This window comes from Ambystoma mexicanum, chromosome 4q, assembly GCF_040938575.1.
Source record: "Ambystoma mexicanum isolate Mex_15411 chromosome 4q, UKY_AmexF1_1, whole genome shotgun sequence".
In the NCBI taxonomy this organism is placed as follows: Eukaryota; Metazoa; Chordata; class Amphibia; order Caudata; family Ambystomatidae; genus Ambystoma; species Ambystoma mexicanum.
The window spans coordinates 233,809,386-233,827,484 of NC_090928.1; the positions used below are offsets into that span (position 1 = coordinate 233,809,386).

Genomic DNA, 18,099 nt, shown 5'->3' on the forward strand with positions numbered 1-18,099 from the left:
AGTGTGACATCACCCCATTGGTGCTTATTGTATAACCAGTAAAAATAGTGTGATATATCTTGTGCAAATCATAATTAAATATTTTAATTTTGCAAACCAGCCTGATTCCTGGTTCAGTGTGACCAGGGGAGTTAAAGGAGAGGGGTGTGATATAAGTGGTACATCGTTCAGAATAAAAGAACTTATAGACACAAATAAATAATTAAGGGTTTCAGTTGTGCATCCCACGCTAGGCATTGATTTAGGTGAAGTGCCGGATTGAAATCACTTACATTAGTCACCCAATGACAAAAGTACTGTTGCAGGCCACATTAAGTCTCTGCTAGGTACTGGTAATAGTCATGGAGCTTGACACAGAGACTGTAAAAGGCCTGACCAAGGATGTCCTGCGCGTCTTATGTCTTAATAAACCTGAGTTGCTGACCAGCCTCCAAGCTTGAGTAGAAGCGAGGGCAGTTGGGGAGAAGAACCTAGGGGACGGGCTAGGCCCCATTTACCCGAACAGACAAGATCTTACGTAGGGGGAAAATAACAACGATGACCAAATGAGCAGTGTTTCTCGCCAATCATCCCGCCGGGAGGCAAGTGTGGTTTCTCAACACTCGACAGTGTCAGTGAGGACAGGGGCTAGTGTGGCATCCCGCAGGTCCCAGGCCTCAGAACAGTCTCTAAGTAGCCCAGTAATTGTTCTGGCTGTTAATGAGGTAGCGGCTAGAAAGCTCCGGCTCAAGGAGAGGAGACTAGCGGTAGAGGAACAGTGGGACATGGTCACCACAGGGCGGGACAGGGCCACCATAGAGCTGCGCAAGCTGGCGCTTGAAGAGAAGAAGGAGGCCAACAGATCCACCTCTAGCAAAAGCAGCCATAGTGGCTCAAACCAGAGTGCCTGGCATAAGCCCAGACGGCACATCCCCAAAGACTTAGTGCAGGGAAGGATATTTCTGACTGGTTTGAAGTGCTGAAGCTGGTTTTCCAGTTACAGGAGGTGGATGGGGTACTGTGGGGTGCAGCCCCGAAGAGTAGCTTACCGACACAGATGCAATCCTTCAGTTAACTTCTGAGGAAAGGCTTGTTTATGAGAGCATGAAGGAAGTCCTCATAAGGATTTCTGTAAAATCCCAGAACAGTATCTCAGGAGCTTCAGAGAGCTTATAAAGAAATGTGGACAGACATCTGAAGCGTTCACACACTTGTCATTGAAATATACGAGCGGGTGAGTGACTGGTACAAAGTTGACACATTTAAAGGGATGTACAATTTGATTGCGTGTGAGCATGTATTGAAAAATTGTGAGGTTGACCTACACCAGCATTTTGTGGACAAGACTATCACAGACCCTAGGGAGCTTGCAAGAGCTGCTGACAGGTTTGTGTGTATTCAAGTCCAGAAAAAGGCTCAGGCGAGCACACCCAAGCCGGAAGAGAAATTGGTGGACAAAAAAGTAAACAAGGATGGGAAGGACAAAGGTCCAAACCCATCCTATTCGATGTTATGCCCCCAAAAGAACAAAGGGAAATCCCAAAACTCTAGTTTAGCCGTGCACACTGAAAAGAAGAGCAAAGGCATCCATAACACTGGGACACCTGCATTCTCACCACCAAAAGGTTGTTTTGTGTGTAAGGAGCTGAGCCATAGGAAACGGAATCCTGCTTGCAAAGCTTACCCAAGCAAGTCATAGTGAATGTTGGACTCATGGAAGAGGCTTCATTAGTGTGGGCCTCTCAGAGGAGGACATCCAACTAGGCCAGAGACTGGCCAAATGTGGATTGGTTACACTGAGTGGGAACGGTACCGGGTCTCCAGAAGAGATCCCAGTTCCCAATAATAATCAACTCTATCTAGAACATGTGTATATCAATGGCCAAAAAATCTCCTGCAGTCCGAGACACCGTGGCTAGCGTCACTGCTGTCACCCGGCAGTGGGTACAGCCAGACCAGTATATTGATGGGACTGATTGAAGTGTAAGTGGGTTGGATGGAAAAAGTAAGAGCCCCTTGGCGGTAGGAGAGTTCAGCGGGTGAGGTGAACGACCCAGCGCTGTGTAGTGCTGAAAGACTCCATCCCTGGCACATGTGTGTTGAGTAATGATCTTCCTCGTCCCGAAATAGTCACAGCGGCTACCCTTAGAGCATTAGGGCCTAGAGTGCTTCCAGAGGGCTTGTTGGAAGGATCGGCATGGCCGGTAGCCCCTAGTCCAATTCCACAGACTACTGAGTTGCCTACTCCTGCGGGAGAGGGGTTAGTAGCCAGTGAGTACTTTGGTAGCAGGGGACTCAGTGACTTCAGAGTTGCCTGGTGCAGTGCAGGAACCTGAGGTGGAGGACCAGGTGAATGCAGATCTGAAGGACCCTCCCAAGCTGGATGAGCTGGGGGCCCAGGTCAGACAGACTTCTTCACAGCCCAGAAAGAGTGTCCCACTCTGGTGGGTCTGCAGAAGCAGACAGACAAACAGGCTAAGGGCGAGGCCCCTGGCCTGTTCAAAGTGTACTGGGAGGATGGACTCTTGTACAGTGAGCCAAAAGACTCTGAGGGCGAGGGCACCAGGAGGTTGGTGATTCCCCAATGCCACAGAAAGTTCCTATTGTATTTGGCTCATCAAATTCCTTTAGCGGGTCACTTGGGAGTGACTAAGACATCATACCAGTTGTCTGCGCACTTTTACTGGCTGCAGTTCCCCATACATGTTAAGGAATTTGTCCGGCCCTGCCCGACTTGTTAAGATTCTGGCAAGTCAGGTGGTGCCACAAAGGTGCCCTTAGCTCCACTACCCATGGTTGGGCAGCCTTTCGAGAGAATAGGCATGGATATTGTGGGTTATTTGGATCCTCAAACCAGCTCACGGAACAGATATATCTTGGTGGTGGTAGACCACACCACAAGATTTATTTATTTATTTGCATTTTTAAAGCGATCACACAGCCCAGGGGCATCGAGGCATTGTTACAGAATATTTTCTTGTTGTTGTCTTAGTTGCATATTTATAACACACTTAAATACACAGAGGTTTCTAAGCGCGGACCCGGGGATTGAACCTGTGTTGCTTCGTGTCATCTTGCTTCCAAGGCGAGCACGTTGCCACTGAGCTATCCTCCCGGTACATACCCTGAGGCTGTCCCTCTGAGGAGCATAAAAGCCCCCGTAGGGTTGCGAAGGCTCTGATTGGGATATTCTCCCGTGTCGGATTCCCCAAGGAAGTCATTTCCGACAGGGGATCAAACTTCATATCAGCGTATATGAAGGCTATGTGGGAAGAGTGCAGAGGCACCAACTGGTTCTCTACATCCTTCCATCCACAAACCATTGGGCTTGTTGAGTGGTTTAACAAGACCCTGAGAGGCATGATATGTAGCTTGGAAGAGCACCTGAGGAGAAAATGGGATATTCTCCTGCCATGCCTTCTGTTCACCTACAGGGAGGTGCCACAGAACGGAGTAGGGTTTAGCCCCTTTGAGCTTCTGTTTGGACCCCCTGTATGATGTCTTCTCAGTCTAGCGAAAGAGGGATTGGAAAGCAAACCCTCATCCCCTACACAAGATGTGATGAACTATGTACTCGGCCTTCGGTCTAGAATGGCAAAGTACATGGAACAGTCAACAAAGAACCTAAAGGGCAATCAGGAGCTGATGAAGCAATGGCACAACCAGAAGGCCACAGTGACAGTCTATTATCCATTCCAGTGGGTATGGATTATGGAGCCTGCCAAACCCAGTGCCCTTCTGGACATGTGGACTGGGCCTTACTGTGTGCTGGAAAAGGTCAGTGAGGCGAATTATCTCATTGACGTGAAAGGACCTAAACAGATGTGCAGAGGATTTCAAGTCAACTGGCTAAAACCCCATTATAGCCGGGATGACTTGGTCATGGCATTACTGACTGATGGGGAGACTGAAGAGGAGACAGATACCCTCCCAGACCTCTTGTACACTGAAGCCACAGATGGGTCAATTGAAGGTTTCAACCTTGCCACAGATCTGTCAGAACAGCAACTGACAGACTGTCGCTGGTTACTGGAACAGTTTGCCAGCCTGTTTTCTCTGACTCCCGGTCGCGCAGATTGGTGCACTCATGATGTGGACACTGGCGACAGTACGCCGGTGAAGAGTAGGATTCACTGGATGTCGAAAAGGTCAGGGACACCATCAAGGAGGAAGTTTCCAAGATGCTGTCCCTTGGTGTGATAGAGCCATCCCACAGCCCTTGGGCTAGCCCAGTGGTACTGGTCCTTAAAACGACCAGTGGTGGGAACTCAGAAGATTGCTTTTGTGTGGACTACAGGGGGCTCAATTCGTCACGAAGACAGATGCTCACCACATTCCTCGGACAGATGAGCTCATTGACAAGCTTGGTGCTGCCAGGTACATGAGTACCTTGGCCCTCACAGAGGAGTATTGGCCGGTCGGCTTGACAGAAGAAGCGAGAGAAAGGTCAGCATTCTCAACCCCGGAAGGACCCTATCAGTACACTTTGATGCCCTTTGGATTGAAGAATGCCCCAGCCACTTTTCAGCGGATGGATAACCAGGTTTTGTACGGTATGGAAAACTTCAGTGTCACCTATTTCAATGACATTACTGTCTTCAGCTACACCTAGGAGGATCACTTATCCCACCTGAAACAAGCAGAAGTGCCAGCGCAGGGTACCGTGACTTACCTAGGCCACCTGGTAGGTGGAGGTAAGAAACAACCTCTCGAAGCGAAGGTTCAGGCTGTGAAGGAGTGGGATATCCCCACCACACAGATACAGGTGAGAGCCTTTCCAGGTCTCACCGGGTACTACCAGTCATTCATCAGGGCGTATGGGACCATTGCCACTCCCCTGAATGATGTAACTTCAGAGATGATGCCAATGAAGGTAACTTTGACCCGCGCCTGTCTAACCTCCTTTCAGGATCTAAAGGATGGATTGTGCAGGGCCCCAGTTCTGAAAGTGCCAGCCTATGATCAGGAATTCATTATCCAGACAGATGCCTGTGATTTTGGGATTGGAGCAGCGTTAGCGCAGCTGAAGTCTGAAGGGGTAGAGAAACCTGTCACCTACATTAGCAGGCGGTTGAGCAAAAGGTAAAGGAACTGGGCTGTTGTAGAAAAAGAGGCATATGTGGTGTGTGGGACATAAAGAAGTTGAAACCTGACCTCTTTGGGTCTCGCTTTACAATCCAGACAGAGCACTAGCCTTTGTGATGGTCATGCATGGGGAGAACCCTAAGCTTTTGCGTTGGGCCATATCTCTACAGGGATTAGATATGAACATCCAGCACAAGCCAGGATCTCAGCATGGAAATGCAGATTGCGTCAGCCGGTACTTTCACCTTGATGACGAACCAGACCCTCAGTAGGGTGGCGGTTCACATGTTGAGGCTGGGGGGCAAGTGAGGAATTTGACCATCCAGGAGGATACAGCCTACAGGTGCTGTCCACCCCTGTCATGTTCAGTTGGAGTGTGACAGCCACACGTACATCAAAGCATCTCAAGAAGGGAGAAGGCAACCCCTTCCTCCAGCCATGGGCAGCCTAATTAAAATATCAAAGGCTCCATTGATCTGCCCTCCTGTTATCTCAACTGCTGGTGGCAGCGCATACTGATGAGAGTTAATTGAGGCAAGCCTGTTAAAGGGGCTTGGTCGCAGGACAGACAACAGGAATGCAGGGCTAACACCTCTTTGATATGTAATGTGTCAATTTGAAGCTAGGTCCCACCATTCTGTATGAGGACAGTGAATAGCATGCCTGGGTCCACTAGCACCATATGCAACCCCTGCAGAGCTGACCCCTTTCAGAGGGAGAAGTATGTGATTTAAGGGAGACAGGAAGTCTGCTCTCATCACAAACATCAAGGGAGACTTGCGCTTTGAACAAGAGCCACAGAGGGCTCAGTGAACCAGAGAGGCACTTTGATCTACAACAGACAGGAAGATGGGTGGGACTTAGGATACATGGTGTCACCCCCTAACTTTCCTGTTGCAAAGCACTGTGGTCCTGACCTCACGCATAACAGAAGATTGTTGGTGGGGACCCCGGATTGGTTCCTTAAGGTAGGCTTAGCCAGCACCAATCACTGGGGCCCATTTGGCATTAAAAGAGGGCTGAGCCTCTCACCAGATCATCGGAAGGCTTCACGAGAAGCAGAAAAGAAGAACTCAGCATTGGACCCTGGCAAAAGGTACAATCTTACTTACATCTTCAGCCAGTGAAGGAAGGCCAGGATTTGCAAGAGGGAAGCAAGATCCCTCCCATAAACATCTCTCAGGGAACAGAGGGAGATACAGGACTCAGAGGACCAGTCCAGCAGCTCAAGAACTAGTATCCAGCCAGCACACAGCGCCTACACCCTGCTAGGTTCTGCCAGCAAACTTCCTAGGTGGGAAGTGCCAGAGAGTCTGTAAACAAAGGACAAAGCCGTTGCCTGCAAACACTCTCCTCAGCTTTGGGCCATCTGCCTTGAAAGGACGCCACAAGCCCTGCGAAGAAGCGCTAGGAGGAGTGCCACACAAGCATCAACCAGCATCCAGCTTTTAAGGATATTTTCAAGGCAGTCGGGCCCTTGAACCGTGACCGGCCGCCCACTGAGCGTTGTCACGCTGCAGTCACACAAGCCGTCCGAGACGCCTTGACCAGCATTCCAGATTTGCCAACCAGCACAGAAATAAGGATTTTTTACCCTGTGCCGCCGTGTAGGCCAGCATGCAGCTGTCCATTCAGCCTTGCTTGCCGAACTGCCTGTCGCCTGATACCCGCGGCTGTCTCCCATCTTGAGCTCTGTCGCAGGAGCTGCAAAGCGTTCTGAAACCGAATCCACGCTATTGAGCATCAAGAAAATCTCAAGCACAAGGTACATTGTGGTTCTGTCCCCCTGGCCCTTCTCCGAAGGCCACTAGTGACATTTATGACCCCTTATCCCCTTAGTGCTGAAACCAAATAACCTTGAACAGTTAAGACTGATTGCTTTACCGACTACCTTGCAGTTACTTTCCAGAGTGCTTCTCTTTCCTTCGTGAAACTGTCTGTCCTCTGTGTTCCTTTGCAGGGTGGGTTGTATTTTGTAGTGTGCTAGAAATGTCTGTTGTAATAATAAAATCTGTTGTAATAATAATTTTAGATATTTGTTTACAACCTTGACTGGACAGTCCCTTTAATCATTGGGTAATAATTGTATTTGCACTGTGTTGCAACTAACCACCGATCCACGACCTTGCGGAGATAAGCCTGCTGCTCCATCCACGTTACCAAAAATTGGACAAAGAGGTTTATTATTTACTTGTGTTCCAATCTGTTCAGATCCCTTCTGGTGTACTAGAGGTGTGGGGCTGATTGATGGTTTAGAAACCGATATTCATCCCTGGACCACTGGTGCCACGGAAGTTGATATGACACAGGCACTTTGAGTTGGGGTGAGCTGCATCAGTATCAACATCTCCAACCTTGCTCTTGTCCTCGTCCATCAGAATCTTCCTGTGCCCTTATACATACATACTCAGTCTTACTCCTCGGGTGATGAACTCGTAAGTCTCTTGGTTTAGTTCTACAGATTACAGAGTTCACGTCTGCTGTGCATTTATGATTTCAGTGCTCCCCTCGCATATTTGTACTAAATGATTTCAAGAGCATGACTCTTTATATCGGGGGTCAGTAACCTTTTCCTCTCAAGAAGATTCAAACTACAACATCATAGGAGTTGTAGTCCAAAACCACTGGAGAGCTGCAACTTGAAGAGCCCTGCATTATATCAACCCTTGGTCACTGATTTCACCAACTTACTTTCACTGAACAACATCAGGGCAAAAAAAGGCACACATTCATCCATCCGTTCTTGGAAAGCATCGGAGGAAAGGACCTTGCTGATATTTGCCTTAGAAGGGATGTGATTGTTTGCACAAAAAAACCTAAACAAATATCTGTTAACAGAAAACCTCAAGAAGGCCAAAATGAAGTTAACTATCCAATTGTCACCCCCCATCCCCATGACCTGGCCGAGACCTCAAACACGATATCAAAGATGACATTGAAAATTACGTTATTGTTGATAGCAGGTTTGATATCAGCAGAGGATCTGTGCTATCACATGTGTATTCAGCCTGCTCCCTCCATTGCACATTGGAGGAGAGTCACAACCACTGGCCAATGTGATGAGGAAACAGTGAGGGATGAAGTGCCTGGATCTGGGTGAATATAATGCTGAGGTGGGACTTCTCTCCAGCAGGGGAATCCCTTTTTAGTTTTGGCATTTAGCTGGTGCTTCAGGGTCCCCTATACATGTGTATTTGCATTTGGGAGATTTGTAGAGCTCATAGGTGTACCCAGAGCCATCTTGGCGCTAATGAAAAAGTAGGGGGGCCCCTCAGAACAGATATAGAACTGCTAAATGTGAATGATGTGAAATTAAACAAGTTCTGAGCTTTTTCCTGAAAATGAGCAATTTACTTTCCATCAATAAAGGAAGGAGAATGTAGCTTTGTTTTGCCGCAAGCACAGAAGAGCAGCGTCCTCCGACTCTTTCGCTGTTGTAGCGAGATATTATAAGTTCTCTATCAGAGCAAGACCTTGGTGAACACTGTCGGTTATAAAGTAGCGATTTCTCTGTCAGAATGACCGGGTTGGATGCATGTAACGTTTTGTGGACAGGACCCTCATTATGAGTTTTGTGGTACGCCAATAAAGGGGCTGGTAGCAACGTAGCGGCACCCTTTCCGGACCGCCAAACTATAAGTATGCATGTAGGGCCAGTGAACTACTAGCAGGCCTGACCTGCCAGGAGTTCAGGCCCCTACCGGCATGTTTTCCTATGGGACTCCATGGGAATGGGAAATAACGGTACCGTGGCCACTTGTGATATCCTGGTAGCAACGGGATGTCAGGTGGCAGTAACAGTGTTACGGGGTTGCCGGTAACCCAACAGCTACTGGTAGGTTTTACAGGCAACCTCGTAAAGAGGTCCATGGATGTGAAAATAATCTGCGTCTTTATTGGAAGCCGGTGAAGAGATTTCAGAGCCAAAGATGTGGTTGAATTTTCTCCGTATTAGCAGCAATCCGGCGGCCACGTTCTGCACTCTCTGCAGATGTGGTACCAGCTTTGCGGAGAGAGAGAGCCTAAGAAAAAAGCAGTTGTCAACGTCCAGCTGAGACGACACAAAGGCATTCATAGCAATCGCCCAGCGGTGAAAAGATTGCAACAGGGCTCCTTAATCTTTTCAGGTTCAGAAAAGGTGGCAAATAGAAACCAGAGCTAAAGCCAACACTATTGTCATAGGAGTACAAAGAAGAGGGAGATGGGATGTGAGGGTAGACACAAAGATGTGTGTGTTGTTTGGATTTTTATCAACACATTGAATGCTCATAGTCATGCTAATACCTACTGCCCACTCCACACCTAAAACACACACTACAGGATCTCTTTGAGCTAGCTCTATCATGCAGTAACATCAAACTCTGTGCTGTTATGGGGGTGCCATTGTCATCGCTAATCAGTTTTCTGAAAGCTTATGGCCTAACTGCAGCTGCAAATTAGCTCCTAATATAATAAAAATGTCTTCAACAAGTGTGCCTTCAGTCACTTGTTTTGTAAGCAACGTTTGTCCTGGTATCTGTTCCTTGCATTGAGGCCCTGTTGAAAACAGGCATCAGCAAAGCTAATAGTGTGGCCTCTTTGATAGGCATTAGGTAGGCATTTGCCAGGCACTGCCCACGTATAGCCATATACTCACACCATTTGCCAGCTTTTCCCCTGTTCTGGCAAGGTAGTACCATTATGGCAGTGGGGTCCCATGTGGCAATCATTGATGAAGAAGCAGGGGGAGATGACTCTGTGCTAAATAGTCGTGATTGTGTCTTAATGTCACTCACCATACTATATCCTTATAATCTGCTATAAAAGAGAAATCCACCACAGTTGACTGCTTGCTGTCATGATAGTGTCGATTGAGATATTAAGATGTGTTTGCATGAAAATAAAGGTTCCATGACATTTCATCGCAGGGTGTTTTTTCGCTGGGTTTTTTCCCGCAATTTTTTTAACGAAAAAAACATCGCATTTTTTCATAATTCTTTTTGGGGGAGTGGGGGAGCCCGCCCCAACTCCATCATAATTTAAAAAAAAATCGATTGGTTTAAAAAAAAAAATTCGCGGTAAAAAAAACCTGCGAAAAAACATCCCCTGATGAAAGGACTTCGTACCAAAATAAATAACCTTCATAATTCGGCCCTCGAAACAAACCTGCCGTTCTATCAGTGAAGATATTGAATTTTGGGTCCAGGTTGTACAATAAACGAGTTATGTCATTCTGTATGGTGCTGACTCGTGCTATGATTTTTGAGGCACTTCCCCACCAATGAATATCAATTAAACTCAGGCACGACCCCAAGGTAGCAATGGATCAGCTGAAAATCAACACAAGTGGTGTGGGCAACCCGTTTTCACCTGTGACGGAAATCCATCCGGTAGGGGGACTTTTCAGGGTTGTTGTGAAGTTTCGGACCTCCAGTAAAGGGGTACTGCCATGAATGTCACAGCTGCTAAACATTGCCGCTTTCAGATAGTGCTATGTGTTTTAAAACCTGGTGTTGATCGGTTTGTACCTAGATTAGCCTGCCGGTCACTGGGTGCGTAACTGAACTGGCCAACACCCACATATCGCATGCATATTTTCATCTGGGCATCACTAATGTGCATGCCAGCCGCTGGTTAGGCCGTACAAGACCCAACATTAAAGTACACACAGCCTGAAATGGGCAGATGCAAAAACTGAGCAACAGTTTTTGAAGTTGTTTTCTGTTTAAGTATGTAATTGGTACTAAGAAAATGTTACAGCTGTCTACTGGCGCATCTTATCTTATTAATCCAGTATATGTGGAGGATAGCCCAGGGGCAACGCACTCGTCTTGCGACACGGAGCAACATGTCTTGCGACACGGAGCAACACAGGTTCGATCCCCGGGTCTGCGCTTAGAAACCTCTGGGTATTAGGCGCATTATAAATAACCTATCATATCATATTATATGGGAAGGGAAACTGTGGAGAGACTTACTGTCTGCCAAAGTTAAGTTAGCAGCACTGGGGTGACCCTTTCTTCAAAGGTGCCACAACCAATTTGTTCACTTAAAATTGAGTACCTGACTTTCATTACCAAATCTAGTACGATGTGGAAGAACAGTCAGGACCATTCCAGGGAAATGCCCCCTATAGGATTTCTGTAATACACTGGGAGTCATTACGAGCTTGCCGGTCTGGATACAGCGGTACCAGCAGGTCTGACCTGGCGGAATGAAAGGCACCCGCGAGCACAGCATGCCTGTAGCACCGGCACCGTTATAAAAAGTGCCGGTGCATCCAACCTCCTCATTCCCAATGATCCCTATGGGAAGGCCGAAATGACCCGGTAATTGCCGATTTCTGGGCGTTGGAAAAAAATGAATACCGGCGGCACGGTTACCGCCAGCTTCGTAATGAGGCCCACTGCCTTTTTTTGCAATATAAACTGGAATTCCTTTTAAAGTAAACAAGCAGCTTTCAATATAACTGTGCTTCCCTACGCCTGGTGGCAGTTAGATTAAAAATAAACATACAGCCACATGTTTTGTTTATTGTTAAGGGTCTAAGCTAGTCATAAACCCCAAGGCCTAAACCTATCAAAATCATTTTATTGTCAGCTTGGTGTCTAGACACACTTCTCTGAAAGGGTCTGTGTGTTTGAGCTGCCTGGTACTGAGCTTCACCCAAAACAAAGCATTTAGGTGCAGTCGTAGAAGTCCCACCTGCTTGTCGCCTTCCAGGAGAGCAGGATAAGTCCCCTAGGTGCCGGGAGGGGATCTGTGCTTTAAAGGACAGGCTCTGCCAGCCAAAAGGAAATCACATCAGGATGGTAATTGCTGGAGTCCCTTTGATGCCGGGCAGACAGGAGAACCAGCGGAGATACAGTAGCTCAGGAGAGAAGTACAGTCCAGGGAATGGTTCCACCATCTTTGAATCTCTTAGGTCATTCACACTTCCTGTGCCCACACCCCATTTCCTATAGCAAAGCCTTCTGGGGCTGACATCACCAGGTGAAAAGAGACTGCACACAGCAGCCAAGACTGGACATCTACAGAAGACTAGAAGGTGACCAATCTCCTGTGGCACACTGACTTTGTAAGGTGGTGAGACCACCCCTTGCATTGATGCATCTTTTGATTAAAGAAGAAGGGTTTAACCTGGAACTATATCGGGGGCACAGTCTGCCGTAAAGTCCTCTTCCATAGATAGAGGGGAAGATAAAGACTTCCAAGAAAGGAGCAAGGCCTTTCTCCCACCCACCCCAGAGGAAGATTCTGGGTGACTGGTTGCTGCACCAAGAACTGCCTGCCTGCCAAGACACTGGTACCCCGGACTCTGCCCATTGGCAGAGTGGCCCTGCTAGTGGATCGACCCTGTCGAGCCCCAGGAACAAGCCTAAAGGGTATTTGAAGGGGTTCTCATCATCTGGCTCTGCTTAAACGGCCCTAGTGAAAATCAAGACCCACCCTTTACCCTTTAAAATACATCTTCATTAAACGGGAACGTTGCTGCTGAAAGTATTGCCGGGCTGTGCCTGACTTCAGATCCAGAGTCCCCCCTTTTATTCCAAAATGTGCATTTCTGTGTCTTCTCTTACGAGATTGGTAGATTACTGCGCTGGAGATTTGGGTGCAGGAGAATTGGCCGCAATTATCTTTGCGCACTTTGACGTATTTATTTGTATTTATTAACTTTTATTTAGTGCTTTCAGCCCACATATAAAAGGTGGAGGGTGGGTTTAGAGATATAATGAATGTATGGGGGTTACGCTGGATTGCAAGTATACCTTACAATGTTATAAATAAACCTCTTGTTAAATTGTATTATGCTTCCAAAATTGGCAACATAGGAATGGCCAAGTCTCTGGTTTTGCTGAAAAATAAAATGGATTGATTGATTGATTGATTTATAAAGCGCTTTACACCAAGGCACAATGTCACAAAATTGTGACATTCTCTAAACAACTAGAGAAGATTTTTGTATTTTGGGCTACGGTTTGGGTGCGCAATTCCTATAGCTGCATTACTTTTAATTGTACCTGGAGCCATCTTAAGTTGTTTATTTCTTGACCATGGCCAAGGCCAACCCTTCAGATGGAGCCGCAGCACAGACGTAAGGCCGTAACATCGGTCAGTGCGTCCCATACACAGTGCAGAGCACTAAGGGGGAGCTCACCTTTGTTCATGTACTCGGTAACAATGTAGATGGGCTCCTCGGACACCACGGCGTAGAGCTGCACCAGCTTGTCGTGCTTCAGCTTTTTCATGATCTGAGCCTCCTCCAGGAAGGATTCCGGTGACATTGTGCCCGGCTTCAAGGTCTTTATGGCCACTTTCGTGTTTCCATTCCAGGTACCTGGGCAAATGCACAAACAAGCCATCAGGAGAACATTTGAGATATGTACACAGGCTCCCCACCCCGCCCACCCTCCAAGTGCATGCAAGGAGTGACTCGGTTATGGAGAGGCATGCAATGATAACGGCTGCAAGCGGCGGGCCGGCACGAAATGGTGGCTGTGAAAAGTACTGTCGGAGCATAATACATTGCTTGCTCTACCTACATATGTGCATGCCTGCATGCAAGTGAAGCCATACGCATCATGTGTGAAGGCAGGCCGGCTCCTGCCCAACAATCACCAAGTTCAACACTGGTGATTGGCTGCAGTGAACAGACCCCATGAAACAGCAGACCAATCATCACATTAGGCCTAGCAATGGACACAGACCGAGTGCTTGGTCTTCCCACCAGGGGTGTTGCTAGGTTTGGAAAAGATCAGGGGCTAAGCTATTGTCGGGACTGGCGGCACTCTAGGCCAGCCAGCATTTTGGTTGTAGCACCTGAGCTTTTATCCGGGGCTCCAACCAAAAGACCCGGTGCTATAGCCCCCTCAGCCTCTCCCGAGCAACGCCTCTGCTTCCCACACCTGTAAGATCAATTTGTATGCAGCATTGTGGGAAAGTGAATCTCTTAAAAGACAATTTACCAGGGTTATCAACCGCTCCCAAGCTGTGTTTACCAGCCTTGACCTGATTGGTGGGTATGATAGGAATGCATTTGCCAGACCTATGGGTGAGTGCAAGTGCAGTGCTACACGGCTGCAGTTTTTGCAGACCAGTGGCAGGCACTAGCGTGAAGTTTCTGCCAGGAAGGGCAGACTCCAGCGTTATAGCATGTTGACGCGGAATGAAACAGCCTAGTTCCTGTTAATGCAGATGTGGTGACATCCCACACAGGATAGAATTGCAAGGCTTTCTGCCATAGTCACACATTCCAAAGCCCCGTGGTGCAGAGTGGCTCTGCGTGAGCGTGGACACCCTGCACCGGCCCCTGCAAGGCATGAGTATTTACAGTTCCCATGGAGTTCAATGATTTTCAGTAGCTTGTGCCCAGTTTTCATGAGCCTGCGTCAACTAGGGGCAACATGTCTAACTGCATCGGGAAAGGACAGCAGCCATGGCAACAATGGCGGTAACCATTGCGGATCTCTGTCGCGAGCAGGTGCACATGGCACATATCACCCTGCAATGAAACCTCTGGTAAACCTGGTTCCAGTGAATGCATGCATTCCCTATTCTACCTCCGCTCTGTGTGTAGCTGCACCAGAGCTGCCTAGGACATGCAGGACCACTGGTCCTTTTAAATGACAGCCAGATTCCCAAAGACCATAGACTGCCAGGAAACAGCGAGCCATGGTGACATGGCATGTTGGAAAAATTGGTGAAAAATGAAGTCGGTTTAGTCATGCTGGATGCCTGATATGTGGGTTAGACAGTGAGAGTAGGGTAAGATCTGGCATCCCAGAGACGGACAGGCAACTTCGAATGGGTTTCAAATAGCATAGGCACGCGGACGAGCGCCGATACGGTCCACACATAGGGAGAGAGCTCCATGCTTCCATCTGCCTGGACTGAAGAGGTGTCCACAGCCCTTTACAACCACATCAAGATCTTCCCCAGGAGGGCTTGATTCAGGTAGCTTGCATCTGTCAACACTTGCAGGTTGAGACCTCCCCTGTTGTGTACAACTGTGGGGGTGTACCTGAATGCAGCATGCAGCGCCGCAAACCACTCCCCAGAAGGGATGTCTAACAAGAGCAGCATTCTAGCTTGGGTCACAGGAGGCCCACCTGCCACAAATGGGTGGGGACAGGGCCATAACCTCAGTTGCTTCAAGTAGGTCTGGCTCATTGCTCAGAGGCAGATGATACAGGCGCCTAGACGTCTTTGTGGGTTGCGGTTTGGGGTCCTGCGGCAAGCCATGCAGCCGCAGCCCAATGCTGGTGACAGAAGCCGCCAGCATAGGGTTTCCCCATAGGTATTGTATAGAATCCTGAATGGAGGCACATAGCGATATGTATGCTGCATTCCAGGGACGGCTAGCCCTACACATCTGCAAGAGGGCAGCCAGCATTGCCTTTAGATCCATACCCACCTGTGCCTGGAGAGTGCAGGTGTGGGGAGCAGACAACCCCCCACGTGGAGAGAGAGTTAGAGAACACATTCAGACTTCAGCCCTACGGCCTGAGTGGCATGGCCCTCTCCTGGACTTCCTTCGTTTCTTGCTGGCAGTCATCAGTCTGTCTCTTTATCCCCATTCTTTTATTCCTTTGGTCCCCTTGCCTCCTGGGTCCCTCAGGGATCTTCCTCATCTCCCCTTCTCTTTGGCTTATATGTTCACCCTCTTGCAGACCGTATTGCCTCATTTAACAACATCCATCTCTTCGTCTTAATGGACTTAGAGCGCGGTACTACAGCCGCGCAGCGAGCTACTACACCGCACAGTTTCGGACTGCTGCGTCCGCCATCATGAATCCTAGTTCGCGTATGCTGATCTTGGACAAGACAGATGTCGTTGCCACTGGCAGGCCTTCACCCCTTAGGTGTTCTCGCTTTTGGCCACTTGACACAGACGTTTGCCCTGTTCCCGGCACATTAGTTAAGAAACTTGGAATTAGATTTGACTTCTTTTTAGCTTTCTTCCTCAGATCAGCCAGGTATCCTTTGCCTGCTGGTACTGCCGCTGCCTTTTATGCCAGGTGACCTCTTTCTATCTGTCTTTGCCTGTGCAGCCACTTGCAGCACCTTCATTCGGGCTGGACTTGACTTTTATAACTGGCTGTACTTTGGTCGTCTTCTTACACTGATCAGGCATCTCCAAGGTTGCTGCTCATCTCGTGTCTGGGGTGGGCCGCCATGTTCATACCACACAACGTTCTGTTAAACTTCACAGTTTCAAGATTCTCCGCACTGCACAAAACTGCATCTCTAGAACTGCCCCTTCCTTTCTTGGCAAAGGAACTATCCTTTTCTGACCTGCTAGAACACGCCACTTGTCTGATTTGAACGTGCTCAATGTCACCAAGTTTCAGTATACCCGTAAAGTGGACTCTGCAACTCTAGAACGGTTCCATGTGTTAATATCCCCCAAAAATGTCGCTATAGAAGAATGGTGCCTTTTCTTCAGTGCAATATTACCGTAGGGAACCTGCGGGGGACACCCCTGTAGCCCCCATATTTTTTTAAAGGGAGCGGAGGACACCCCTGCTCCCATTTATCTCATAAATGATCCCCATTAATAATGTGGGCTATGCCGTTTCCTGGCGACTATATGTACGGCGACATTATTTATGGGGATAATGTTACCTGATACCTCTAGAACTCCCTCCCACTTGAAATTCGTCTCTCCGCTTCCTACTTCCATTTTTGTCGCAATCTTAAGACCTGGTTGTTCACCGAGGAGTTTGGATGTTCACGCTATCTGAAATGTCGCTGGTAATAGTTTACTACTGCTCCCATCTCAGAATAGCTGGTCTCTGCGAGCCCTGGTGCCAGGACACCGTTCTTATGGAAATTGTACACTATAAATGGAAATAAATGGAAAATCGAAAATAAATACTTGGAAAAAGGCAAGGGAGAGTTGGTCGGTATACAGATTATCTAGACCTGAAAGGACATTGGCCCTCATTACGTGTTTGGCAGTCATTTTGCCTCGGTGGAATTAGCCCCGGTGCTAATTCTGCCAGTTGTTGGAAGTAATTCCGCTGGTACCAATTACGCTGGGGCTAATTCCACTGGCGGATTTAGCGCAGACTCCTTATTCGGTGGTATGGTAAAAGTGGTGGTAATACCGTTACCGACACTTTACCGTATACCACAAGACTCAAAATGAGCCGATTATGTAATAACGTCATGTAGAATTTTGTATTATGTAAATATTCTAGCTGCGCGAACACAGACTGGAACATACAAGCAGAAGATCAACAAAGTGGCTGTTGACTGTGGTTGTGAACTTTCCTAAACATCGTCCCTGATCTGAATAGGAAGGCATCCTCGAAGAGTGCACCTTTTTAATCTTAAATAAACTACTGTTTTAATTCCATCTAGTTGTTGACAGTCCTTCAGAGTGAGGTTTTCTTAGGCAAAGCACTGAACATCAAGGTGGAGTATGCTTAATTGCAGGTCACCCCTCCATCCAGAGTGAGGGGGACGAGGGGTGAGGCATGGTATCACCTGTGCACACCACCCTGCCACCTATTGGGGAAAGCAGGCCGATCTTGCTTGACAAAGGAAGACATCGGAGGCCACCCTACAGTTGCTTCATCTTGAAAGCGTTGTACTCACTAATGACTCTCCCGCCTATCGTTCGCCCCACACGACCCTAACAACGCTGATTGACACTAAAAAAAGAACCCTGTTTAAAGGAAGAGTCGTCAACATGTGGTTCTCTAGATCTTTTGAACTACAACTCCCAGGACCCCTCACCGTTGACTTTGCTGGACAGGGCTGGTGGGAGTTGCACGACACAATGGAGCGGCAAAGGTTTCTGAGCCCTGCCGTAGGGTAACTGTGCACTGCAAAAAGGATTGGCTCTATTGCTGACAGAGCCGCCCTTCTTCCAGCCCCACCTGACACCCACTGATCACTATAGTTCTGCGGCTGAAAAGGGCACGTGGCAAATCTTGCTATCACTCATTAATATTATACGCATCCAGTGTCCCAATGTATTCTTGCAAAATGTTCACTGGGCGAGTTCCTAGTGTTTTGGAATGTTCACCCTTTTACCAAGGTTTGTGG

General features: G+C 48.0%; 1 protein-coding gene across 7 annotated transcripts in view; it reads right to left on the bottom strand.

Annotated features, from left to right (window-relative positions):
- The window catches only part of FYN (FYN proto-oncogene, Src family tyrosine kinase), a 776,649-nt gene that overhangs the window by 190,271 nt on the left and 568,279 nt on the right, over nucleotides 1-18,099 (bottom strand). For all 7 annotated transcript variants that reach the window (XM_069607784.1, XM_069607781.1, XM_069607783.1 and 4 more), the window contains one exon: nucleotides 13,202-13,381. In XM_069607784.1, coding sequence (XP_069463885.1) covers nucleotides 13,202-13,381 — 180 coding nt within the window. The remainder of the gene's footprint in view (nucleotides 1-13,201; nucleotides 13,382-18,099) is intronic.